Source organism: Arabidopsis lyrata, assembly GCF_000004255.2.
Source record: "Arabidopsis lyrata subsp. lyrata unplaced genomic scaffold ARALYscaffold_3, whole genome shotgun sequence".
NCBI lineage: Eukaryota > Viridiplantae > Streptophyta > Magnoliopsida > Brassicales > Brassicaceae > Arabidopsis > Arabidopsis lyrata.
Window position 1 is genome coordinate 14,052,239 of NW_003302553.1, and position 26,776 is coordinate 14,079,014.

The 26,776-nt window shown below is 34.6% G+C and overlaps 3 protein-coding genes across 4 annotated transcripts; all 3 read left to right on the top strand.

Moving 5' to 3' along the window:
* The first annotated feature begins 3,516 nt into the window (after positions 1-3,516).
* LOC9319767 (glycine-rich protein 3 short isoform) lies at positions 3,517-4,707 on the top strand. The gene is made up of 2 exons (XM_002883654.2): positions 3,517-3,896; positions 4,273-4,707. Exons 1-2 carry the CDS (start codon positions 3,788-3,790, stop codon positions 4,608-4,610), a joined length of 447 nt encoding a protein of 148 aa, XP_002883700.1. The 5' UTR covers positions 3,517-3,787; the 3' UTR covers positions 4,611-4,707.
* A 5,792-nt stretch (positions 4,708-10,499) lies between these two features.
* On the top strand, positions 10,500-12,045 carry LOC110229781 (glycine-rich cell wall structural protein 1). Its single transcript, XM_021030623.1, has 2 exons — positions 10,500-11,062; positions 11,148-12,045. The coding sequence occupies exons 1-2, from the start codon at positions 10,966-10,968 to the stop codon at positions 11,849-11,851; spliced, it is 801 nt and encodes a 266-aa protein (XP_020886282.1). The 5' UTR covers positions 10,500-10,965; the 3' UTR covers positions 11,852-12,045.
* Positions 12,046-18,585: 6,540 nt separating this feature from the next.
* On the top strand, positions 18,586-20,963 carry LOC9319769 (oxidation resistance protein 1). 2 transcript variants are annotated; one of them, XM_021031205.1, is made up of 8 exons: positions 18,586-18,829; positions 18,950-19,320; positions 19,404-19,476; positions 19,570-19,650; positions 19,741-19,804; positions 20,236-20,323; positions 20,415-20,499; positions 20,626-20,963. In XM_021031205.1, the coding sequence occupies exons 1-8, from the start codon at positions 18,725-18,727 to the stop codon at positions 20,665-20,667; spliced, it is 909 nt and encodes a 302-aa protein (XP_020886864.1). In that variant the 5' UTR covers positions 18,586-18,724; the 3' UTR covers positions 20,668-20,963. The 2 variants fall into 2 exon arrangements, with proteins under 2 accessions (XP_020886864.1, XP_020886865.1); XM_021031206.1 differs by lacking the exon at positions 20,626-20,963 and having other exon boundaries at positions 18,589-18,829; positions 20,236-20,328; positions 20,415-20,497.
* The last annotated feature ends 5,813 nt before the right edge of the window (positions 20,964-26,776 follow it).

The window sequence follows — 26,776 nt, forward strand, 5'->3', positions numbered from 1 at the left end:
ATAAACAAAAGTAAGATGTATTGTTTTTCCTTTTACCACTGCCTCAACATCAATTAAACGATTACTTTCATAAATAATTGAAACATTAAAATCATTATTATAATAAAGAGCTAAACCGCCACTACAACCGATAGGATCGACCGTTTTTAAATTTTTGTAACCAAAATGACCGATAAATTTTTCCATAAACCAAGAAGGTTGTTTTGTTTCCGAAAGAAATAAAAAGTCTGGCCGGTGTTGTTTCCATATATCCCGAAGATAACCGATAGTAGCCTTATTCCCAAGTCTTTGACAATTCCAACTCAAAACCTTCATAAAATAATTTGAAATTTTTGTGAGAATTGCTCCTCCCTAGGTACAACACTTCTCTTTTCCCGGGATCTCCGGGCTGCATCTATGATCGATGTATAATTCATTTTCCTTTCCTTTCCCAGATGACCCGTGAATACTTTATAAATTAAAAACCCTATTCTAGGAGTGGAAAACGTAATTATAAAAATCCGTTCCCAAACCACATTATAATTCCTTAGGAACCGTATATTATTAAAATATTTTTGTTTCCACATTAAAACCCAAGATTCCAAAATAATGAATAACCGATAAAATGTAAACATACACAAACTTGTCTCCAAACTCAAAACCCACATTGTATCCAAGAATTTGTCTTGCCCTGCTGATGCATTTCCCAGTTGATTCCATAAGCTAATCACCTCTATAACCTTTCGTATCTCCCTTAAATCTAAAATCCGGTTATACCTATAAAATAGACCATTGGAGAAAACCAGAACACTCCTCCGCTGTAGAAACACCGAAGCCCAAAACCAAATTTGTCGAGCTGTTCTCAGACTCGAAACATGATGAAAATAAACCCACCTCCTTCGATAATCCAGAATTGAACCTTTCACCCAATTGACCAAAAAACACCACAAATTCCAATTCAAGTTCAATAATTTCTGGGTATAAACCAACCACCGGAAAATAAACAATAGAATCCCATGACTCAAACGATCAATAATCGCATCTAAAACTAATCCCAAACTCAATCCTTTCGGACCAAACAATATTGAGATCAAAGAGATCTTCCGAATCTGTTCCATCCACGATATATCTGTTTCATACAACCGAGATAATGATACCACCACATCTTTCGTTTTCGAAATCCATGAAATAATATGACCAACGAGAATCAAATCGAGAACGAATCCATCCGATCCCATCCCCGAAGAAACCAAAGCCAACCACGTAAACCCAAATTGGAAAACCAACAACCTCCGTACACCAACCCTTCTTTGTTCCTCCTTAGACAATATCGCAAAGATTACCCGAGATCGATCAGATAAGATCTCCACCGAATTAATTTTCTCCAGCCGTAATAGATTCCTTGCCGGATCCGAAATATTGTGAGCCTGAGTGACCGTATAACACACCGTATAACCATGACTGAGATCAATCATCAACCACAGATGAAAAACCATCTCAAAACCGAGAAAAAATGAAAATCATCGCCGCCGCCTTACTTAGGTTTAGAGAGCGTTTTGTTAGGGTTTTGAGGCTCTATTAACAATTTGATATGTCGTTGACCATGATATGTGTTATAATGTTTTGTATCAATATTATTGATGTATCATATCCTCAAACAATTTTATTTGTGAAAAACTTATAAGATAATGTCGACATCCCAAGTGATGTCAATAAATGCTCGAGGATCTACCCAACAGTCTACGTAGTAATTGCATATATCAGGACATGGAAGTCAATCTGGAATGCAATAATAAAATAAAAAAAAGCATACTTCTGCGAGAGTTTTATTTTCAATTTAGATGATTATTTTATTACTTAGATATTTTTTTTGTTCGCAATTATATTCCTTAGTTAAAAAGTACAACTTATCCTAAAGTTATTATTCTTATAAATGACGATTAAATGTCTGTAAATGTAGGGTTTTTTTTTTGGTAGGAAACAGGGAGTCAAGCCTCCCTGTATATTATTAATGAACTTGAAAAAATTACAAACGGACATGCCTTGGAAACGCAGTTCCGCGGTCATCATCCTCAACAAACGCTTCCACAAAAGGTGGAGCAAAATCAAAAGCGTGAAAGCCTAAAGGCAAAGTAAAAGCATAGTTGGCCAACCCATCAGCGAGACGATTAGCTTCCTTATAAACGTGCGATACACGGACTATCCAGTCCCTAGAAATAAAGCCATGGCACAAGCGTACCAGGAACGACAGAGGATGCGAATCATTGATCCCCGTCTGTAAGAACCCAACCACCAACTACGAGTCCACCTCCAACTCCAACCGCCTGCATCCCCTCTCCCAGGCTATGTAGAGACCATAGTATACTCCCCATAGCTCAGCCAGTGGCGCCGAACATACACCAATGTTCAGTGAAAAGCCGCCACGCCAATGTCCAGCACCGTCCCGTAAGACCCCACCCGCGGTAGTCAGCCCCGGATTGCCCCGAGAAGCGCCGTCAGTATTCAGCTTCCACCACTCCCCCGTCGGTGGTTATCCCAAATACTGTCATTTTGGATTTATTTACTTTTTAATTGTCATTTTGTATATTATTTTCCTGATGAATAACTATCATTATCTCATGGGTAACCAATTAAGGGGATTTTTAATAAATGTGTGGTTGACAAAAAAAAAAAAATTATCATTATCTCATGTAAGAATTACACACCAGCAGAGACAAGTCCAATGAATTCAATACTAATAAGAGAAGCAAAACTGTTCTATCTTGTTCTTTTTAGTATTCGAGTTTACAAGAAGAGGTGTGTCTCCTGCGAAACTCTATAAAATACAGGAAAACAGATGAATCAAGACGTCGGAAATAATGAAAGAATGGCGCGCAGAATTAATATGGCATGCATTTACTCTTAGATTTAGGTTATATCTATAATAATTGACCTAGATATTTTTTATTAGTCATCATAAGAATGTTTTTGTAATTCCTACAACCATTTAATTTGCTCTTTTTGTTTTTGTTTTTTGGTTAAAATTACTTTTGCTAAAATATTTTGGTAATGGTTATTTTTGCATATTGAGTCTGAAAGCAATCTAAAATAAGAAAGATTCAAACTTTTTAATTAAAGATAGATAATAAGCTATGAAATTAGATAGCTTGGGCAAAGAAACTAAAAGGATGTATAGAAAGCTTAATTGAATAACATCAGTCTTTGATTAATATATCATACAAGTTAATATATTAGAGGTATGATACAAGGGTTTAGAAAAAGAGTTGTTCCTAGTGGCAACTCTCAAGTTAACAATTTTGATGACATTACAAAACTATATATATATATATATATATGAATCTACTTGCTTAGCATAATTCCATATTTTAATGAGCTTCTCTTTAGACATAATTCCATATTTTAATAGAGTCATCTTTAAAAATTCTCCCAAAATAAACTAAACAGTACTAGATCCGCCACTAAAAAAAAGAAGCAAAATAAGCAAGAACTAAAAGAATTAGTACTAGAATAATAGGAAAAAGTCATAAAAATCAGCAAGAACTTTAATTATCAGGGTGCAGAATTTTACAACCAATCCAACAACCAACCGTACAAGGGCCCTCGCGATGACCAATTTGCACTTATCCACTCGTTTTGCAAATTATCGCAAGTAGCATTTACTTGCACGTACACTCTACCTTGCGATCTATAAATAGATGTTTTGCATGGGACACTATACTCACCAGTTCTTTCTTAGCAATATTTTCGAATACCTTATAAATAACAATTAACAAAAGTAGTGTTTTTAATTAAGAGATCGTAGCCTACAATGGCTTCAAAAGCTTTGCTTTTTTTAAGTCTCATTGTTGTTCTTCTCATCGCTTCTGAGGTGCTAGCCAGAGACCTCGCTGAAAAATCGGCAGAGTATAAAAACAATGGTACGTAATAAATTCAGACTAGTCTGATTATTGTTCGTATAAAGTTATATAATACTCAAAATCATTGTATATTTGTAACATAACGACCGTGAAAGCATGCAACGCCATTTGAGTATTCTTGAAAGTTGAAACCTATTTATTATTCGATAGATCACTTTAAAAGTTTGTTTATGGGTCATGACTATCTCATCTTCTTATCTCTACTATGCAGAAAATTTTCTTTTATTGTGAAAAGACCTAATCCTTATTCACAAAGCTTCAAATAATTTTGGTCTGCTTTAGCTACAAAAACTCATAGTACTAGTTGTAACAACGTTTATTTTTTTGAATATATCATTAAGAAAAATTACGAACATATATCCATTTTGACTAACAGGGGGAGACGAAGTAAAGCAAACTGAGCAGTTTGGAGGGTTCCCGGGAGGAGGGTATGGAGGGTTCCCAGGAGGAGGGTATGGAGGAAACCCTGGTGGAGGGTATGGAAACCGCGGTGGATATGGAAACCGTGGAGGAGGATATGGAAACCGCGGTGGTGGATATGGAAACCGTGGTGGAGGATATGGAAACCGCGGTGGTGGATATGGAAACCGTGGAGGAGGATATTGTCGCTACGGCTGCTGCTACAGAGGCTACTACGGTGGCTGCTCCAGGTGTTGTTCTTATGCTGGTCAGGCTGTTCAAACTCAGCAACAGAGTACTGAGCCTGGTCACTAAAAGTCTAAAAATGATGCATAATTACTATGGTTGGAAAAGTCAGTACAAAGATAAAAGAGTGCTTTGTGTATTGCTTATGTTTTATTTTTAAGTTCGTGTTGTGATAATCTCTGTTCATGTGATAAAAGTATGTTTGGATTTAAACTTTAAATATATGCATGTATAATAATATGTACAATATATGACTACATGGTAGTTACATACTTACATTTTGCTCATTATCTACATCGTAGAAGAGTCATGAGGAACAAGTGATCAATTGAGATCGATCGGCCGTTTCCATCTTACTAGACTATCACATAAGTAAACGAATTCTTCTTTTGAATATTAGTTAACATACGTTGTACTAGTTGTAACAACAGTTATTTTTTTTTGAATATAATTTAACATTACATTAAAAAAAAAATGAATTCTTCAATAATCTAATATTTTTAAAAGAGGGAACCGTTATACACTTTATTTCAAGTAATATCTTCAGTGACCACCAAGATCATTCCGTAGTTCAAATAATTTAATCACTCAGCCTATTCGCCTATTAGGAGACCATGTCTTCTTTATTTGCCTTTATTTGGCTTGCACGATCCAGTTACCTGCCTCGGAAAAAAGAATACCAGACTACTAGCTCGTATAACTCGTGATTATCTACTTTTTTAGAAGATATCCGTTTGTTTGGGTACCTGTTTTTTTAATCATGTATAAATACTAAAAATTATTACACGTAAAGATCGGATGGGATAAAAAGTATTGCAAATTTCAGAGTTAACCATTCTCTCTCCAACCCTAGCTAGCTATCACATCTTTATCTAATTACCTCCCCTATTATGCAAAAAAATTATGTATTTATGATCACAACATATAATAAAGGCCCTATTTTAAAATCAATTTGGATCGTAAGAACATCTCTATTGGTTTAGATACCCAAATGGATATATCAACATAAAAGTATTAGTATTTTAATATAGTTTAATTATATATTTAATTTTAAACTAAGAAATGAACTAATTAGGAATAGAAAAGTGTAAAAAGAAGTTCTAATTAGTATACCAAATTAAATGTTCTCAAATGAGAACTCTTCTCTTCATATCTTTCATACTTTTAAATTTTTCATTATTTTCGAGGGGGAGTATCTCATTAATCAAATTATCTCGCTTGCTTGAGAGTTGGTTGAGTTTTGTTAATTTTCGTGTGAAGTCCCCTCCGGAAGCCAAATCTCTACCTTTGAATCACCATCCAAGTTGTGTCTTCAACTATCAAATCTCATCCAAAGCTATAAACTCTTGAAACCAAGTGAACCATAAACTTGTAATATCCCAGTTTATATCATTTGGAATCAGAATTTAAACGCTCGTATACCATGTTATTTTTTTGTTAGTTTTCATTTATGTTTTGTTTTGTGTATTTTTTTTTTTTTTGATTAAATGTATAATTCATTAATCTTGCAAATATGTACATAGTTTTTTTAAAAAAGAGAAACAATTAAACTGCCTACGAATCAAATACAAAGTAAACACTTGGTAGAAAAAAGATCTTCCTCATGTTGGAGCTGCGGCAAACCATCTCTGGAGAAGGAGTCGAAGATGAGGATGAGATGTGTAATTCATTGATGCAATCCTATTGCGTATAATCTTGTCAATAAGCTTGACCATCTGTGGGGCTGAGGAATAGACACCGCTATGTATGCGAGCGTTCCGCTCTCTCCATATATAATAGACTGTGATTTGAAAACAGAGACGAAGAAGAATGTCTTCTTCACTGTGCCCGTCCCGTACAACCAGACAGTGTAAGGTGATATCCCAATCCGGGTCTAGCTGTTGTTGAAGTAGTTTTCCAGCTATCTCTGACCAGGCCGTAAAGGAGTAAGGACATGCAAAATAGAGGTGATCCCGAGTCTCATCGCGTTCGCCGCACAAACACATGGTTGATTCACTCCCCAATTACGCATTCGAACACCCGTAGATAACATATCTCTCACCGCCAACCATGTAATAAAACCGCAACGGGGGATACCTTGTTTGTTCCAAATCAATTTTCCCCAGACAATTGTAGGAGAGATAGTCCTGACTTAAAATTTATTTATTTTTCATAAAATTTTGAAAGCCATAACAAAAAAAATAATTACAAGAAAACCTAGCGATTTCTGACGAATTTACGATGCAAAAATATCATCGAGAATGGCTGGTCGAAAATCAGTATTTGTTGGAAAAATTGTCGGACATTTGTTGGAAATTCTCGCGACAAAGTTCTGACGAATTCCCAACTATATGTGGCATCCCTATTGAGAAAATTTTGTCAAAAGACATCGAAAATCGCTATGTTTGTTTGTAGTATAATTGCTTATCATTGAATTTCGTAAACAAAAGAAAACCTATAAAATTACATTACTTAGTTTCTTTTAATAAAATTGAAAACCAAGATTTCTTTTGCTTAATTCTTAGATTTTCGGTTCTGTTGTTTCATAAAAAGTCAAACAAAATAAATTTAATTTCTTATTTCTAACTTTTTTTAACATAAAGAAATACTAAGAAGAAATTTTATCATAATCGCATATGTTTCAAGTAGTCTACGTCATAATATTATTATATCAAATCTATATATAATAGCAATCTAATAAATACCATTTACATATCTGAACGGTTGCGTCTTTTTATCGCAACTTTTCGTTTAAATCGGTTATTTTTTACGGTTATGTCTTTTTATTGAATTTTCTCTTTGAATTTTCGTTGAATTATTTACGGTTGTATTTGTTCAATTACAGTCGTATCTTTTCAGTTTACAGTTATATCTTTATAGTTGCATTTATTCATTTAAAGTTATGTCTTTCCATTATATAATTTCATTGCATTTTTTGTATAGTTAGTAATACTGCGAAGTTTTTTTACATCAACCATTAGACTACATATCAAATTGGTTTTATTAACCAAAATAACAACCTCAATAAATGCATTTTGCACTTCTGAACGGTTGTGTCTTTTTATCGTAACTTTCCGTTAAAATATTAACGGTTATTTTTCGGGTATGTTTTTTATCGCAACTCTTCATTAAAATATTGACGGTTATTTTTTGGTTGTGTCTTTTTATTGCAACTTTCCGTTAAAATATTGGTTGTTACTTTATTCTTTTGTGTCTTTTTATCGCAACTTTCCGTTAAAATGTTGACGGTTATTTTTTCTCGGTTGTGTCTTTTTATCGCAACTCTTCGTTAAAATATTGAAGGTTACTTTTTTAGTTGACGGTTATTTTTTGGTTGTGCCTTTTTCTCGCAACTTTTCGTTAAAATATTAATGGTTACTTTTTTCGTTGACGGTTATTTTTTTGGTTGTGTTTTCTCGCAACTTTCCGTTAAAATATAGACGGTTATTTTTTTCGTTTCTGTTTTTTATCATAACTTTTTGTTAAAATATTGACAATATTTTCTTCTCGATTGTGTCTTTTTTGTCTGTTAAAATATTGACGGTTATTTTTTTCTCTGTTGTGTCTTTTTATCGCAATTTTTTGCTAAAATATTGACAGTTATTTTTTTTTGGTTGTATCTTTTTATCGCAACTCTTCGTTAAAATATTAACGGTTACTTTTTTCGTTGACAGTTATTTTTTTGGTTGTGTATTTTTATCGTAACTTTCCGTTAAAATATTGACGGTCATTTTATTTGTTTGTGTCTTTCTATCGAAACTTTCCGTTAAAAGTTTGACGGTTATTTTTCTTGGTTGTGTCTTTTTATCGCAACTCTTCGTTAAAATATTGACGGTTATTTTTTTCGTTGACGATTATTTTTTGGGTGTGTCTTTTTATGGCAACTTTCCGTTAAAATATTAACATTGCTTTTTCTCGTTTGTGTCTTTTTATCGCAACTTTTCGTTAAAATATTAACGGTTATTTTTTCTCGATTGTATCTTTGTGTCCTAGCTCTTTGTTAAAATATTTACGGTTACAATTTTTCATTGATGGTTATTTTTTCGGTTGTATCTTTTTATCGTAACTTTCAGTTAAAATATTGACGGTTTTTTTTTTGTTTGTCTTTTTATCGTATCTTTCCGTTAAAATATCGACGGTTTCTTTTTCTCGGTTGTGTCTTTCTATCGCAACTTTCCGTTAAAATATTGACGGTTATTTTTCTTGGTTGTGTCTTTTTATCGCAACTCTTCGTTAAAATATTGACGGTTATTTTTTTTTGTTTGTGTCTTTTTATCCCAATTTTTCGTTTAAAAATTGACTGTTATTTTTTCTCGGTTGTGTCTTTTTATCGCAACTCTTCGTTAAAATATTTACGGTTACATTTTTCGTTGACAGTTATTTTTTTTGATTTGTCTTTTTATCACAACTTTTCGTAAAAATGTTGACATTTACTTTTTTTGTTGTGTCTTTTTATCGCAACTTTTCGTTAAAATATCGACGGTTATTTTTTCTCGGTTATGTCTTTTTATCGCAACTCTTCGTTAAAATATTGACGGTTACTTTTTGTGTTGACGGTTATTTTTCTGGTTGTGTTTTTATATATTTTTGGTTTTGACCAGCTAGAATTTTTCCTCTCTATATTATAACTCTTCGTTGTCACTTATAAATAATTTTATATTCACAAAAAATGTTTCAAAAGTATTTTTTAATCATAATTTTTTTTTACATTTTTATTCATAATATTTTTTTAATATCTTTAGAAAATATTTACGATATAACTTTAAGACATAGTTAATTTTATATTATAATTCAATTATTTGAATATATTATAATAATAATTTAATACATAAACGTAATAAAATATATTTGTTGAAAATGAGTTCCCCCGCGATATCGCGGGGTTCATGACCTAGTATTTCTAATGATGATGTAACAAATGACAAAAAAAAAATCTTGTTTTGGTTTATTTCTGTTATTTTAAAAGTTCAAACTAGAACATCCATAAAAATGTTTACTGACCATTGGTTCATATATTTTTGAATCTGATACTTATTTGTTATGTGATTTATTTGCAAGGTACATCAATCAAAACCGAGGCATAGAAACCTACGAAGATGTCTTTCGAATGGTTAAACTGTTATACATCGAGCTCAATGAAATGCATTAACTACTATACTATTTGATTTTTGGTCTTAACACTATTTATGCATTTAAGTTCTTTTTTTTTGACCCCATAACTAATTATTCTGACTCCACCACTAGGAAACGTGTAACCGAAACAACCTGATCCATCGTAGAGAATCCCACGGATGCGTATTGCCGATGGAGACAGAAACCGGAGTCTAAACAAGGGTTCATCTCGTCCTTGCTGATCAAGGAAGCACGATGTAACGAAAAAATTGTTTTTAACTTGTTTTTTTTTATGTAGCAAAAAATTTAACGACGACCTGTTTTGGGAAAAGCGCTTGAGCACCGAAACAAATACGGTGAAAAGTTTTACATCGCTATTGCATTTCGACATTATTGCATCTTCGTTTTGTTATATTATTTTTTTTGGTATCAATTTAAACGCTCTTATCCCATGTTATTTTTTTTTGTTAGTTTTCATTTATGTTTTGTTTTGTGTACTCTTGTTTTTTTTTTTCATAAATTTTTTGAAAAAACATGTTATGTTATTTTTTCTTACCTCTAACTTAAAAGCGTTTGACAGTTGTTTCTTGTGACTTTATACTGTAACAATTTATGTAAAAGAATCAATGGAGACGAATTAGTGGTTCTTTTATAAATATTTTGTATGTTTCTAACTTTCTTCTTACAGATTCCTGATTTAATACAAAACCCGATGCACCCTGCATTCTTGTTTTAATATGGTCCAAGTCGTATCAAAATATTGAGCATATGTTATTTGTGTGTACAGTAGATATATAGTTCAATCTCATTTTCGTTTATTTCTGCTATTCATTAAAAGTTTCGTTTTTTTAAAGTTCTTGTACCAGGTGTAATTTTACGTCCATATGCATGGACAAGGTCAGTGTTTGATGCCACCGTCACAAGGTAAAGCTATGTCCAGAGTCCACATGCACAACTCTAACGAACATCACAATATACATGTCAACACGAACACATGCAAATGGAAGATACATGGTTGAAAAGTTAGTGTTCGTATTTTGCCATAAAAAAATACTGTAGTGATTAAAAGTAGTCCCGCAAAACCTTGGTACGTGGCGACTCGGAATCCTACGTGTTGGCTCCAGAGACTTGAACGAAGCTTGCAGACATATTTCCTGCCAACTAAGATGTTTTCGCTCATGATGTGCCCTCAAGATCCTTCACCACTTGGTTTTTCTTTAAGATATATCATTTCTTAATTGCTTGCATGCTCTTTGAGAGTAAGGTGCAATTATAAATAACAAAACAAAACGGGTGTGTAGGTCGTCAATAAATTTTGCATGTTGCAAAGAAAATGAAGATGAATTCGCGAGCTTTAATAGTGTGGTTTCTATTGTTGTCGGCAGTTTTCGCCATCACGGTTGTTGCCTCCGTCGATGACACAAAACAAGGTTATAGTCAGATCCCTTACTTCCTTTTACATGATCTCTATCATATGTTTTAACGGTTTGTTTTTTTTTTTTTTATATTTCAAAGTTGGTGAAAACTCAGTGGAGGAGTCAAAGTCGACATGCAAGTACGGAAATTGTGCACATGATGGAGAGATTCCTTTTGTAGAAGTAGATGAAGTCCTTGGTGGAGAAGAAGAAGAATCCAAATCTGACCAAGTTGGAATTGGAAGAGGCCAAGGAGGACAGAAGGGCGGTGGTGGCGGCCAAGGAGGACAGAAGGGTGGTGGTGGCGGCCAAGGAGGACAGAAGGGCGGTGGCGGCGGCCAAGGAGGACAGAAGGGCGGTGGCGGCGGCCAAGGAGGACAGAAGGGCGGTGGCGGCGGCCAAGGAGGACAGAAGGGCGGCGGCGGCCAAGGAGGACAGAAGGGCGGCGGCGGCCAAGGAGGACAGAAGGGCGGCGGCGGCCAAGGAGGACAGAAGGGCGGCGGCGGCCAAGGCGGACAGAAGGGCCGCGGCGGTGGTGGTGGACAAGGAGGTGGTGGTGGTGGACACAAAGGCGGTGGTGGTGGCCAAGGAGGACACAAAGGTGGCGGAGGTGGTCATGTTGGAGGAGGTGGCAGAGGAGGCGGAGGTCATGGAGGTGGTCATGTTGGCGGAGGTGGCAGAGGAGGCGGAGGTGGTCATGGAGGCAGCAAAGGAGGTGGCGGCCGAGGAGGAGGTGGTGGCGGCCAAGGAGGAGGTGGTGGCGGAAGCGGCCGTGGAGGTGGAGGTGGAGGCGGCGGGATGTAGGATATCTCTATCTATAATACTAGCAAGTTTTATTTTAAATGCCAAGTGTTCACGTATACTAAACTACAATAAAGTTATATGTAAACGTACGAATCACACCACTTCGCTGAATGTTTATAGGTGTGTATAGGCTTCGGTGTCATGAAAGTTTTATGTTTGTCTCAACGTATTATCACAATATTGCCCGTTGTTAATCTGTCACGCTCAATATGATTTTAAGAATAAGAATACAACAACCAAATAAACAAAATCATAATTCAAAGAGTATACACAATGCAAGTGAAAGGCATCAAGGATGTCCAAGAATTGGAGCAAAACCTATCAAACAACTAAAAGAAGATTCAGGCCCAAAAGGAAAAGAAGATTCATTTCCCTCTTCCAAATGTTTCCAGCAGCTCCACACCAAACACTGCCACTCCTGGTTTGGTCTTTTCAGATGATACTGCTCCTTTTAGTCCGATCACGTCTACATCGACTCCCACTCAGCCTGAGATTTTAACGTCTGATCTCGATCACTGCCCTCCTGACTCTGAACCGGCAGTCACCAACGATGTCACTCCGCAAATCACAGACAACTCTCTGTTTACCGATTCTGATTTTCCACCTCTGCAATCTGCGGTCTCCTCTCCTCCTACTACAACAGATACCTCTCATCCCATGATTACTCGCGCTAAAGCAGGCATCACCAAGCCTAATCCAAAGTATGCTCAATTTTCAGTCAAATCTAACTATCCTGAGCCTAAATCCGTCAAAGCTGTTCTCAAAGATGAAGGCTGGACAAACGTAATGGGAGAAGAAATGGAAACGATGCACGAAACTAATACATGGGACTTAGTCCCACCGGAAATGGCTGATCGTCCTCTTGGATGTAAGTGGGTGTTTAAAACGAAACTGAATTCTGATGGGAGTTTAGACCGATTGAAAGCTCGCCTTGTTGCAAGGGGATATGAGCAAGAAGAAGGCGTGGATTATGTTGAGACATACAGCCCCGTTGTCAGAACTGCCACGGTTTGATCTATTCTTCATGTCGCTACAATTAACAAATGGTCCCTTAAGCAACTCGATGTGAAAAATGCTTTTCTTCATGGGGAATTGAAAGAAACTGTATTTATGACCCAACCACCCGGCTTTGAAGATCCCTCTCGACCTGACTACGTTTGCAAACTCAAGAAAGCAATTTATGGTTTAAAACAAGCGCCTCAGGCTTAGTTTGACAAATTCAGCTCTTATCTTCTGCAGTTTGGATTTATCTGCAGCTTTTCGGATCCTTCTCTCTTTGTTTATCTTAAGGACAACGACGTTATGTTCTTGTTGCTTTATGTTGACGATATGATATTAACTGGTAACAATGCTGCTCTCCTTCAACAGTTATTGACCACTCTCAGTACATAATTTCGAATGAAGGACATGGGAGCTTTGCATTACTTCTTGGGATTCAGGCGCACTACCACAATGATGGTCTTTTCCTTAGTCAGGAAAAGTACGCTTCTGATTTATTGATCAATGCGGGTATGTCAGAGTGCTCACCCATGCCGACACCTCTTCCTCTTCAGCTTGATCAGTTACCAGGTAACAACGAACCTTTTCCTGAACCCACCTATTTCAGAAGCTTGGCGGGCAAACTCCAATATCTCACTCTCACCAGACCTGACATCCAGTTCGCGGTTAATTTTGTTTGCCAAAAGATGCACTCTCCTTCCATGTCTGATTTTCATTTACTCAAAAGGATCTTGCGGTATCTTGAAGGTACAATGACAATGGGCATTAATCTATCTTCAAACACAGATTCTGTTCTTCGTTGCTACAGTGATAGTGATTGGGCTGGCTGCAAGGACACACGACGATCTACCGGAGGTTTCTGCACATTCCTCGGCTCCAACATTGTCTCGTGGTCTGCTAAACGTCATCCCACCGTCTCCAAATCCTCCACCGAAGCTGAATACCGGACATTGTCTTTTGCAGCATCTGAAGTTGCATGGATTGGAGCCTTGCTCCAAGAAATTGGTCTTCCCCAACATCAAATCCCTGAGATGTACTGTGACAACCTTTCAGCCGTCTACCTCTTTGCTAATCCCGCTCTTCACTCTCGTTCCAAACACTTTCAGGTGGACTACCATTATGTCCGTGAAAGAGTGCCTTTAGGCGCTCTCACTGTCAAACACATTCCAGCCTCCCATCAACTTGCTGACATTTTCACTAAGTCTCTTCCTCAAGCACCATTCTTCGATCTTCGGTTCAAACTTGGTGTCGTCTTGCCGCCGGACACAAGTTTGAGGGGGTGTATCAATCAACTAAAAGAAGATTCAGGCCCAAAAGGAAAAGAGAAGCCCACGAAGCCCAACTCTGCAACTCTGCAACAATCACGCGCGCCCTTACCGCTTCTATCGCCGCCAACAAACATAAGCGTGCATAATCGCTTTGATGTTCTTGGAAGTAGCAACATCTCATGCAACTAGAACATTCATCATTAGCTTTTTGTAACTCTTCTCTTTATAAAGACCTCTGCTTGTAATCCAATTAAGTTAAGGAAAAATATTGAATCTTTTCCTCTCTTTCAAGCTTTCTCTTCTACTTTCAAAACCAAGGGAAGCGTATACAATACAAGGTTTCGTGTTAGACGTGTCACCATGTAAGTGAAATGTATAATCGTAATTAAACAAGACTTACTGTGTCATAATCAAAAATTAATCCATATTAGGATTCGGTTAATTGTGTATGGTCAATCTTTTGACTGGTCCGAGTCATGTTTGTGTGACGTTTTTATGATCATGTTTGACTCCGCCTGTAATATTCATGCTCTCTATACATAGTCTTTGGCGTGAAAGGAATGGGAGAAGACACAGGGAGTCTCCAACTCCTGCTTCCACGCTCTCAAAAATAATTGATAAGACTATGAGAAACAGGCTAAGTTCCTTGGCATTGAAGGGTTATCCCGCTTTTGAAGGCGGGCTGCGCTATTGGTTTAGTTCCCATTCTCGCAACTGATGCTCTTTTGTTGTAAGCTCTCAAATTATTTTCAGATTTTCGGCTCGATGTCGCATTTATTGTAAAACAATTCTTTTGGATGAATAAATTTTACATTCATACAAAAAAAAATATATATTCATGTGTATGTGGTTCTTTGTGATCACAATGCGCATCGTTAATTGCACGTGGTCCTGTGGGTATCCAAAGGAACTCGAGTTTTTGGGGCTATCCCACGGGAATTGAGACAATTAAACTTCACTAAAATAGTTTCATTAGCTCCTGAGGTATTATAAGATCTAAATATCGATAGTTTAGTATAGGATTAAAAAACCTGGTATTGAAATAAAATTAATTAATAGATTGTGTATCACGCATATACCCTTAATAATAAAATATTAAGAATTTAATTCATTTATTAATATATAATTCGTCAATATCTTATTATATAAAGTATAGTTTTCAAAGTTAGTAACTCATAGGATCGTGACACGTGGTAAATCTATTGATTTTAGATTTTGATACTTGTAAAACAAAAATTTCCTTTAAAAAAAAGATAATTGTAAGTACTTATAAATTTAAATAATTTTAAAAATGTAAGATATAATTATAAAGATAATTATAAATAATTAGTATTTCTATAAACTATTTTAAAAATGTAATAATAAGGAAATTATACGTTTTTATAATAAAAATATATATTTTAAGTAAACAAGAAAAAAATGAAGCAAATTTATTAAAAAGGAAACATATGTTATTATATAACTAATATGATATATTTTTCTTTCTCAAAGTTAGTAGATAATAGTATCATGAATCGTTATCTGTCAAAAAATTTATCATGTGTCATGATTTAATTTAAAATTTGATATTATTTATCTCAATTTTCTTTCCAATTAGAAATATAAAATGATTTAATTAAACTAATCCTCATATTATTTGTTTGAGTTTATTTTACAATTAGAAATATGAGAGATCAATTTATTTATTTTTCCTTTTTGTAATACTTTTTTACTTAACTGTGTTTTTTGTTTGTCCCAATTATGATTGAAGTATTGTTAGATTGTTTATTTCAATTTATCATTTCATATTTAAATTATCAAAGATTCATATATCAATGTGTTTTTTATTTTTTTATTTTTAGTTTAACTGTTGTATCTTTAAATTATTTATTTGGTTTCCACGTTAAGTTTAAATTATATAAGATTTATAATATATCATAGTTTTAATAATTTTAGATAGCGACATGTGTCATGATTTAAAGTACAAATTTACATTATTTATTTTCTAATTAGAAATATGTGATGATTTTAAGTAAACTTTTATATTGTTTATTTGAAATTCTTGAATATGTAAGAACCATATATGCTTCTTCTTTGTTTTTTGATCTTTTGAATTTAATTATACTATTTCAAAATTGTTTATTTAAAATTTTTATGTTCATATTTGAATTATATAAGATTCTTATATCATCGTGCTTATAATTTTTTGAATTTATCAATTTTTATTGATTGATCATAAAGTCATTGCAATCGAGTATATGGGATTTAGTTGATTTATCATCTTTATATTTTTAACATGTCTAATTAAAAACCATTTTGGTTTCATTAGCCAACGTTGTTAATTAATTTTTTGTTAAATTTAATTTGAGTTTTTAAAAAATTAAACCCGTCCATCGGACGGATTCTTATCTAGTTTATATATAAATAAAAGAAAAAGAACATGTTAGTTATATCAAAATTATAAAACAATAAAGAATTTTAACTTATCATGGGAAAATTGAATGATAAGTCCGTTACGTGTAAACGACTAACCAATTATTGTAGTAATGATAGTTTGATAGGTTAGAGTAGGTGCTTAACACTAAAGTAAGTGTGATACTATAGAAAAGTATAATCGAGACGCTTAGAAAATTAACATCTTCCGAAGGAGCACGAATGCAAGAAGGAAGTTAAATAATTTTCACTACATAATACTAATTAATCGGTTAGCAATGGGAACAGTTCAGTGATATTCCTGGTATAGTAGATGCTAGAATGATCCGGATTCATGAATCTACATTGTATTCTCACGATTCTCTTTTGCATTTTTTTCATGTGATCTTTAGAGTCTACATGTTGGAGAGAGGCGAATAATTTGTAGTTTCGTGTTGATATTTGTAGCGTCTTTGTTAGTGTTCTTTTATTTGGATTTGAAAATTGTCCTTTTTTAGAAAAGGGTTTTTAAAAAAAATTAAAAAATAAATAATGATATACAAAAGAGCCTACGAGCAACATCATCGGTCATATCTAGCAGAGTCTCTAACTATTAAAATGAAGAAAAAATGGATAAATGAGGAGAGAGTGATAGAGACGTTTCTTGTTTGAGATACTCATAGGAAACGTTTCTTACACATGTTCTTTTACAATTAGCCAAGTTGAAATACTTTTCAATAAATTATTAATATAAATTAAGAGACAAAATGATGGTGATGGTCTAACATACTAGTAAGCCAGAAACAGAAAAGAGAGAAGAGCTAACAAAGTAGCTAATTAAGGAAGAAGATGAAGGAAAGTGATAGAGGAGAGAGATTCCAACCAACTCACTGACCGTATAGACAAGAGGAATTTCGAGTTAAGTAGGCCTATTTAAACAACAAAAATTAATGAGAGGACCAAAATGAGTTCATGGATGTTGATAACAATATCTCGAAATGAGAGTTTTTACACATATTTTAGATATTTTTGTTCTTGAGTGTTTTTGTCCCACATTTCATTACAAATTCTAAGTGTCGGATTCAATATCAACAATGGATCCCACCAAAAAAAAGTATCATCTCCATTGCCTATATTAGTCTTGAGGAAGGACCAAGCATTCTGTCTTAGCTTCAAAAGAGAGCGGAGCATCCATGAGTATTTGTAGTTCTTCTCATTTAGAGCCAAAAAGAATGAGACAAGCCACCTAGCTAGAGAAATTAGATAGGTGGTAAAAGTATGGATCATTTTCTTGTTATTAAAAAAAAACAAAACATGTGGAGATCGTTTCCTACACCATTGTCGGAGATGTAGATGATGCGTCTTAATTAGATTGGTGAAAAGAATCCAAACTTGGGCCAATCTCACCCTGAATCCGAGTGTTAAAGGTGTGTGACCAAATCCAAAAATTAAGTCGCCCATAGGCTTGGATATATGGGTAACCCGACCGGATTCAGGTAGGACCCGACCGGATTCGGATAGGACTTGACCGGATTCGGGTAGGACTCGACCGGATTCAGATAAGACCCGACCGGATTCAGGTAGAACCTGATCAGATTTATGTATTTAGGACCTAACATGATAATTGTAAAAATTCGGTTTGGTTTTAGTTTGGATCCTATTGGGTTTGAGTGGATTTATGTTTAAATTTTCAAAACCTATAAATACCCAATAAAAACGGATTCCTTTCGAATTGGATATAAAATATCCGAATATACTCCAAATCTACATGTATACGGTATACCCAAAATGTAACCAAATATTCGATAGTACACACATACACAAACACATAAAACTCACAAAATAGAGAATTTAACTCCATATTGACATCTAAAGACTGAAAATGGTAGAGTAGAGAACAAATCCAAATCACTCAATGGAAATACAAAGACAAGAGACTAGAGAATATGCGGTACTTATGTGGGTATCCGATAATATCCCGATCTGAACCGAAACCCACATGTAGGATATAGAACCAAATAGAGTAAATTGATCATACTTTTAACCGACTTGAACCGGATTTTTCCCATCGGTTCCCGATTGAATTTTTGGGTTCAGATTTCTCCATCTCCTAGCATCTGGCTTCTCTGTCGCAGCATCTTTCTCTTCCCTTTCCCCACCGACAATTCTATTCACATCATTCATCTCCGATCAAAAACTCCTCTTTCCGATCACAATGCATGCTCTCAAGGACAAAGTCTCACAAAAACTTTCCAATCTCTTCGCCGATTCCCCAAGCCAATCTGCTTCTCCTCGCTATTCCAACTCCGATTCTCCAAAGGTATGTTCTTTTCGAATTAAGAACCCTAAAAGTTTCATCTTTTTATGTCCCTAATTGTTGTTTACCTATTTTCCTGAGATGGGTCTTGATTTGAATGTCGTTTGGTTGATATATGTGTAGGCTAGGTTGAATTCAAGTGTAGGCAAATCGTTGTCTTCGTATTTCTCATTTGTTGTTCCTCAATCTGGGAATGATGATGATTCTGAATCATGCCCACCTCTACCCATTAGAACAGACAGTTATGAGTCTATTGAGAATTGCAAATCTGGAAATGGGCATGATCAAGCTGGGACCTTTAAGGAATCAGATAAGGATTGTGAGTTACGTGTTTCTGCGAAAGTCGAAGAAAGCGGTAATGATTACTTTCTAGGGGTGAAGCAGATGAGGGAATTAACAGAAGGCTCTGTTTTTATTACTGCTAACTTGTGTGAATTCTTGCACGCGAGTCTTCCGAATATTGTAAGAGGATGTAAATGGATCTTGTTGTATAGGTAAGGAAGTTTATTTTCATTTTTTGTTTGGAGGTTTTAGAATTGTGGTTTTTGGTGTTAACTTTTTATCGGATGAAGGGCAGTACGTTGAAACATGGCATATCACTTCGTACGCTGCTTCGAAGAAGCGGAGAGCTTCCTGGTCCTTGTTTACTGGTTTGTTTGTTGACCTCTATGCTCTTTGGTAAGGTTTTGACAAAGTTAATTGGTACAGCAGATCTTAGTGTGTGATGATTTGGTATGGTGCAGGTTGCTGGAGACAAAAAAGGTGCGGTTTTTGGCGCTCTGCTGGAATGTCCACTGCAACCTACTCCTAAGAGGAAATATCAGGCGAGCTAACTAACTCTTACAATAATTTCTCGTTAGGATAATATTTAGTTTCCTTATTGCTGATTCTCTTCACATGTTTTTTGATGATAGGGTACAAGCCAGACATTCTTGTTCACAACTATATATGGTGAACCACGCATATTTAGACCTACCGGTAACCTTTTGGACTGCCTCTTTTTTCTTTTCCATCTCAATAAATCGCATAGGTAGCAAATAGATTTGTGGGACGAAGAATATAGAGAAAATTGAAAAGTAAATTTGAAGAGAATACTTGAGAAGTCTCTTTAAAATCAGATCTTGAGAATATTTGGTTCCAACTGATTTTTATCAGAATTCTTCTTGGTTCTTGTCAGCAAGACTTGATCCACACTTCTTTTAGTTAGTTGAATTGTTGACATACTATCTATTGAAAGCAGAGTAACTTGTTTAGGAGAAGTTCCAGAAGGATGCACCTTTACTGTTTTTTGGATGACTGTCTTTAATCTTTTGTCCCTACATAGTGATTCAGGCCCGAAAACTATAAAGCAAAACCCCTCAAGTATGTGTACTTAACTCACGTTACCTCTCTTATGAATTTGTATGCAGGCGCCAACCGATATTACCTGATGTGTATGAATGAGTTTTTGGCGTTTGGAGGTGGAGGAAACTTTGCACTATGTTTAGACGAAGATTTGTAAGGCACAATTTGGCTCAATCTCATTTTGAAAATTTTCACTTTTAATCATTTCGAGGATACTCAAACTGAACGTTTCTACTTAAACAAGGTTGAAGGCAACAAGTGGACCTTCTGAAACATTTGGGAACGAATGTTTGGCTAGCAGCACGGAGTTTGAGTTAAAGAATGTCGAGGTATAGCTATATAAATATATGCAGTATGTGTGTGCTAATATCAAGTTTCCACCTCGTTCAACATATTATGCAATCTTACTTGGGTCTTGAAGTAATCAGTGAAAGTTCATATTGTTAAATCTGCAGCTCTGGGGGTTTGCGCATGCATCTCAATACCTCTCCTCCTGATCTTGGAGATCCCTTTCTTTGTCAAGAATCGAGATACCTCAATAGAAAGAAAATCTTACAGTCGTTTTTCAATCCGTTAATTGTTTTCAAAGTTATGATTAGGCTTAAGGACAGTTTTTTAAGGCTTTAATCTGTTGAAAGAGTGCCAATATAACATGTTTGTATTTGTTACCGAGAATACTAACTCAGCTCTGATATTTGACTGTAATTCTTAGATAGTGCTATTGTTTATTATCTAAATCAGATTCATCTTGTTTAAAGAGATATCTCAGATGCGGATGAAAGTTTGAAATCTACTTGCAATCTACCTGATTTGTTGTTTTTAAACTGTGAGATCTGAAATTCTATATTTTGTTTACATGTATTGTACATCATTGTCATATATTTGGTTGCTTTACCTTTTATGTGTGTTAGAGAGATTTCTGAAGTGAATTAGAGAGTGAGAAAGCAGGTCTTTGAGAAGGATATGACCGGAAGGGTTGCGGTTTTTGAAAATGGTCGGGAAAAGGAAATTTTGTTCAGTGAACGTCCTCTTCAGTTTGTGGGCTGCGGTTTTTCTTCTTCCAAAAGGGTTGTTTGGAAAAGGTTGAACAAATATGTAGCTTTTCTTGGAGTGGCGCTCCTAATTCTTTAAGAGGGGCTAAAATTTCTTGGGAATCGGTCTCAGAAGACTTCAGGATTAAAGCACTGTCTTCGGTCTCAAGCTTATTTGGCTACTATTTGCTGGTGCAGGATTCTTATGGGTTTCTTGGAATCAGAAAGCTGTCATTACGGGCAGACTAGTCAAGCTGCGCTCCCTAGCTCGTCCTTATATCTCTTGTCAACTTCAATCTGGTTCCTCTGCCCACTTCTGGCACGATGACTGGATTGGTTTAGGTCTGTTTATTAACCTGCCATGCTCAAATGGTCCCATGACTGCTTGTCTTGTTTCTCAAGATACTGGTAATGGCTCTTGGCTTTTACCGTGTGGAAGGCACCCATTATTGGTTATTCTTAGGGCTTGTTTACCCTTTCAGCTGCCAGTTCTATCTCTCACTGCCTCTGATTTCTTCTTCTAATGAACCTCTTGCAATCTTCTCAACTGCAAAGTTTTTGGGACAGCTTGCATCCTCGGTCAGCTTATGTTCCTTGGTTTAAATCAGTCTAGTTCAAGCAAAGAATCCCCAAACATACCTTTATACTTTGGCTGAATATTCGTTATAGATTAACAACAAGAGACCGACTCAATGAATGTGCCATCCAAGTCTTCTCTGTTCCGCGGTCTTGGAAACTAAATCATATCTCTTCTTTGAGTGTCCTCTTGTCGTTGAGGTTTGGAGTTCCTTCTTCGCTTACACCACTCTTTCTCCTCCATCTTCTTTTCACCTTGTTGTGAATTTGGGTAATAAGATCAGCTTCATCAAACTCAAATCCCAATATAATGTGTAAATTGATATTCCAAGCATCCGTCCTACATAATCTGAAAGAGCGGAATTCTAGACCATACTTCATTCTAAATCAGGTGAAGCATGCATGTTATTTTTGAGAAGGAAGCAATTAAATACTCTCTTCAACAACACCTTTACATAAAACTATATATATAGTATAACTTCTTAACTAACAAAAGATCCGCTGTAGCACATTGGCTTAAGCAAACATTCTAGTTTAATACTGGATCAAAATTCCGGGTTCGAAGCCCGGCAGCGGAAAATTCCTTTTTATTATTTTTATTAACCAGATTTTAAACCGCGGGACGATTTGTTTTCAAAATTAGTGATTTTTAAAATTTAATGGTTATATATTATATAAAAATTTTTGCAAATTATATTATTTTATAAGATATTTATATTTTATAGTTTACAATCGTTATTAAGTAACGTTATATCACAAACAATTTTTGTTTTATACAATTTACTTTAATCAGGATCATTCGATATGTCTAATATTGGTGATGTTAAAAAAGTAATAAAATGAAAATTTAACCGTATTGAAGCAGCATGTTAATAATGTTTTAAAATTTTTGATTCAAACTCGTCTCGTCATATAACCCCGTCCTGCAATATAACCCCTTCCTGCAATATAACCCCGTCTTGCAATATAACCATCCCATGTTATTTTAACTCTTTATATATGTTAAAATGTTTTTATATTATAAATTTTTTATTGATTTTAAATATATGAATTATAATATTTAAAACTTCTTAAAAACTCGTCCCGTTATATAACCTTGTCTACCAATATAACCCGTCTCGTGTTATTGTAACTCTTTACATATGTTCAAATGTTCACAATATTATAAACTTTTTATTGATTTTAAATATATAAATTATATTATTTAAAACTTTTTAAAAGTTTAAAATTTAACATTTCCGGTAAAATTAAGTAGTTAAACTAAAAAACCGAGTGAAACGGTATCTAATTTTAAATTTGGATGCTTATTAAGTTGAGCTTCTTGTTCTTTCGGGATTTGGATTCATTTTGATCTTATTTATAATATGATTTTGAATCAATATCTAAACATTTTAGCCGATATAGGACGTTAAACACACACCTTTTTCATCAATTGGGTAATATATATTCATTTCAAAAATTTTGAATCCCAATATATGCAGAACAAAAATTGAGATTTTTTTAACTTTATGGATTATATGACGATTCAAAACAGTTAAAAAAATGTTCAAACAAAGATGATAGGAGAATTTTATTTCTAAATCTTAACCAAATCTTGTAAATATCTATATTTTTAAATATGGAATATCCGGTTCATAATTTCGGATATGTTTTGACCCGATCCAAAAAAGATATGAACTATCCGGTGTAAAATTTATGAAGTAAATTTTTGATCGGGTCAGGTACCAAATTTGTCGGATAACAATTTAACCCACCCGCTAAAAATATACTTCAAAAATACTAGTATAGATGATTCGGTTGGGTCGTGTGTCGGATCGGATAAAACAGTTGTATTCTGATTCGCCAAGTATAAAATGCTTTGCTACCGAATGTGAAAGAGATCATAGGTATACGGAAAGCTTTGCTATATCTGTATCTTGTAGGCCAAGTGAAGATAGTTAGTTCTTCATGATAGCTAGTTTATGTCTTGTTGCATAGGATTGTTATGGTTTGATAATCTGATTAATCTTGGGGAATGTTGTTGTAATGTTTGATATAAAACACGTTCTCCAACGGGAGTGCATACAGAAAAGAACAGCCAAACCTCTCTGCGTTCTTCTAAGCAAGCCTAATCAGCCTTTTTCTCTGTTTAGCCCCTGCTCCAATCGATTTTGATCACCGGAAGACACAAAGCCCATTTTTCACAACTTACGGATTAGTTTGTTAGATCAATGATTGAGACAAACATGAGAGTGCAACGCTTTCCCTCGGAGCTGGTTAAACCTTTTATTGCCAACTATATATGTTGCGTGGGAAAAACGGTCTATTTCCCCACGAGAACTATGACATCATAACAGATAGAGCCCAAACTTTAATCCGATCCAGATGTCTCTGAAACAATACTTCTCAATTTATATTTCCCCGAATCGATAGTTTTAATCTTATATCTCCCTAAAATAATAGTTCTCATCTAATTATCCACAGCCATTGGTTTTGTTTGGTTTAATGTTGGTTTAACCAATTTACAAAGATAATAAACCGGATTAAACCTAATCAAAACCCGATTACAACTGATTCCCTAATAACCCGACTATAAACCGATTCTCTGATAAACCCGATTTCAATCTGTTTTGGGGATTATCATGTTCGTCATCATGAACCAGATCGGGATCGAAAAATGATTTGTTTCCCGGTTTGATTCTTTTTCCCCTTTTGTGATATTGGGTTGGAATCTTGAGACCTGGATCTTGAAAAAGGTTGAAACTTTACGTGGTGTTGATTTGTTCTTGATGAACTGATTTTGATTTGGTGATTGGTTAGATTCGGATTTGAATAATTACATGTATCTAGAGGATGATGATGATGTCTCTGAGAATAATAAGGTCGGAATTGGTAAAAGACCTTTGGAGGTTGTTGGTGAGATTAGACAGACCAAATCACTTAAATTAATGGGTTTTTCGATTACTTATGAATTTGTACCTCTTGAGTTGGATTCTCCATTATTAAAAAAGCTTCTTCTCGTGAAGTGCATATTTCATATTCGAATTGATGACGATGATAATGAAAAGAAGCTGAACGATAGATCTCTGTTTCGTCTTTTTATGTTAATTTTATACTATTTTTTGCTTATAATTTTAAAAATAAATTCGATTTCGACAAGTGGTGAAGCCATTAAAATGATTCGGTGAAGAAGAAGAAGAATAAATTAGATGACTTATGGTTGGGTTTTAGATTGGGTCGGATTTTTGAATTGGGTCAGGTTTTAGTTTTGGTTTAATTGAATTTGTGTGGTTTTTTATCAGGTTTAGTTTGTAAACCGATTAAACCCAGTTCTGTGGGGTTTTAGCTCTCGAACTATTGACTCGAGGACATTAAACTATGAAACTTTCAATGGGAGGGGAAATAGGAATAGATTTTTTATTTTATGGACATTTGGACCGAAGTTAAAGTTTGGGCTCTATCTGTTATGATGTCATAATTGTCGTGGAGAAATAGACCATTTTTCCACGTTGCGTGTGTATCAGAGTTTTGCCCATTTGGGCTCTGTTTTTTTTTTCTGGCAGCATGCTATGATTCTTAATTTATAGAAGTTTTTTAAAAAAAAAACAAACAAAGAAGACTATGAAGTGTGCAAAGTATAGTCCACTAAAAAAAAAAAAAAAAATTGGAGTTAGAATAAAAAAAGACTATGAGTGTGTTAATTATTTAATAATGTTTAAAGAGATTTTAATATTTTTTAAAAGGATTTTTCAGAATACTAATAAAATTATAAAAGATCAAAATTACATATTTTGTTTCTAATTCTCAATTATTTAAAAATATAAAAGGATTTTTTAAAATTACAAGACAAACTGAAATCACTAAACCGTAGATGACTATACAAACCGTGAGAGCGTAATGCTTATTTGATTATTATGTCAAGAAGTCAATTTGAATTCCTAAGTTATAACGGGTATAAGTAAATTAACAAGGGGATGACAAAAAAAAAAAAAGTAAATTAACAAGGGTATTTTAGGTATTCTCGTCTAAACCTCAATGATCTAGAAGATTAAGCAAGGGTATTTTCGTATTCACAAATCCAATCATTTAACAGTATAAATAAAGATGTTTTCTTTCTCTCTAGTAGCAATCCCTAATTCACGACTCCTTTGCAAATTAAATCGTTTTTCGAACGGTCTTCTCTTTTTGAATTCTCCGATTCAAATCCGTTAACGTTCCGATCAAAATTCAAAATTCTCTCGACATCTCTTCTTTCTCCGGTGAAGAAGATCGATCATAGTGGTGGATCCAACGGACGAGATCGCAATTGGGGAATCTGTTTGTCACCGAAACAGAAGTATAATTTCTTTTCTCAATTTTTAGGTTTCTTTACTTCAAACAAAAGTAGCGAAATAGGAAAATTAGCGATGTAGAAATTTGTAATGATTTCTCGTTTCTTTGTCTTATTCATCATCATGAGACGAACCTGTTATAAGTTTTTTGATGGTTCATGTTGCTAATTTTCACTATAATTGTCTTGTTCATCGTTAAGTTACAAGATCAAGAAGAACTCTAGTGATTTCTTGTGACATCTATTGTTTGTTCTTTTCACTATAATTGTCTTGTGACATCTATTTTTCTATTTTGATCATTATTTCATCGCTGGAGTTGCATTTCTAAATCTATTGCAGTGTTATCGTATGATTATGCAAGAAATCAAGTTCAGGTATCATTTTATGTTGTGAGTTTGTATTGTGTTTGGGTGTTTTCTTATCAAATTTCAGCCTTAAACTTTTCTTGGTAGTGTATAAGTTTTTCCGTTTCCTCAGTTAATGATATTGTGCGTATATGTGTTTGTTTTTCTCATGTTATATGTTGAGTGGTCTACTGAATCTGAATACGTTTTTTGGCGTTTTGCATTCACTGACATCACTTATGGTATTTCACTACTTTTTTTTTTTTTTCATCAGGTATTTCACTACTTACAAAGCTCTTATTCTTGTAGGAAAATCTTAGTGGGTTATGTTTTAATAATCGTATG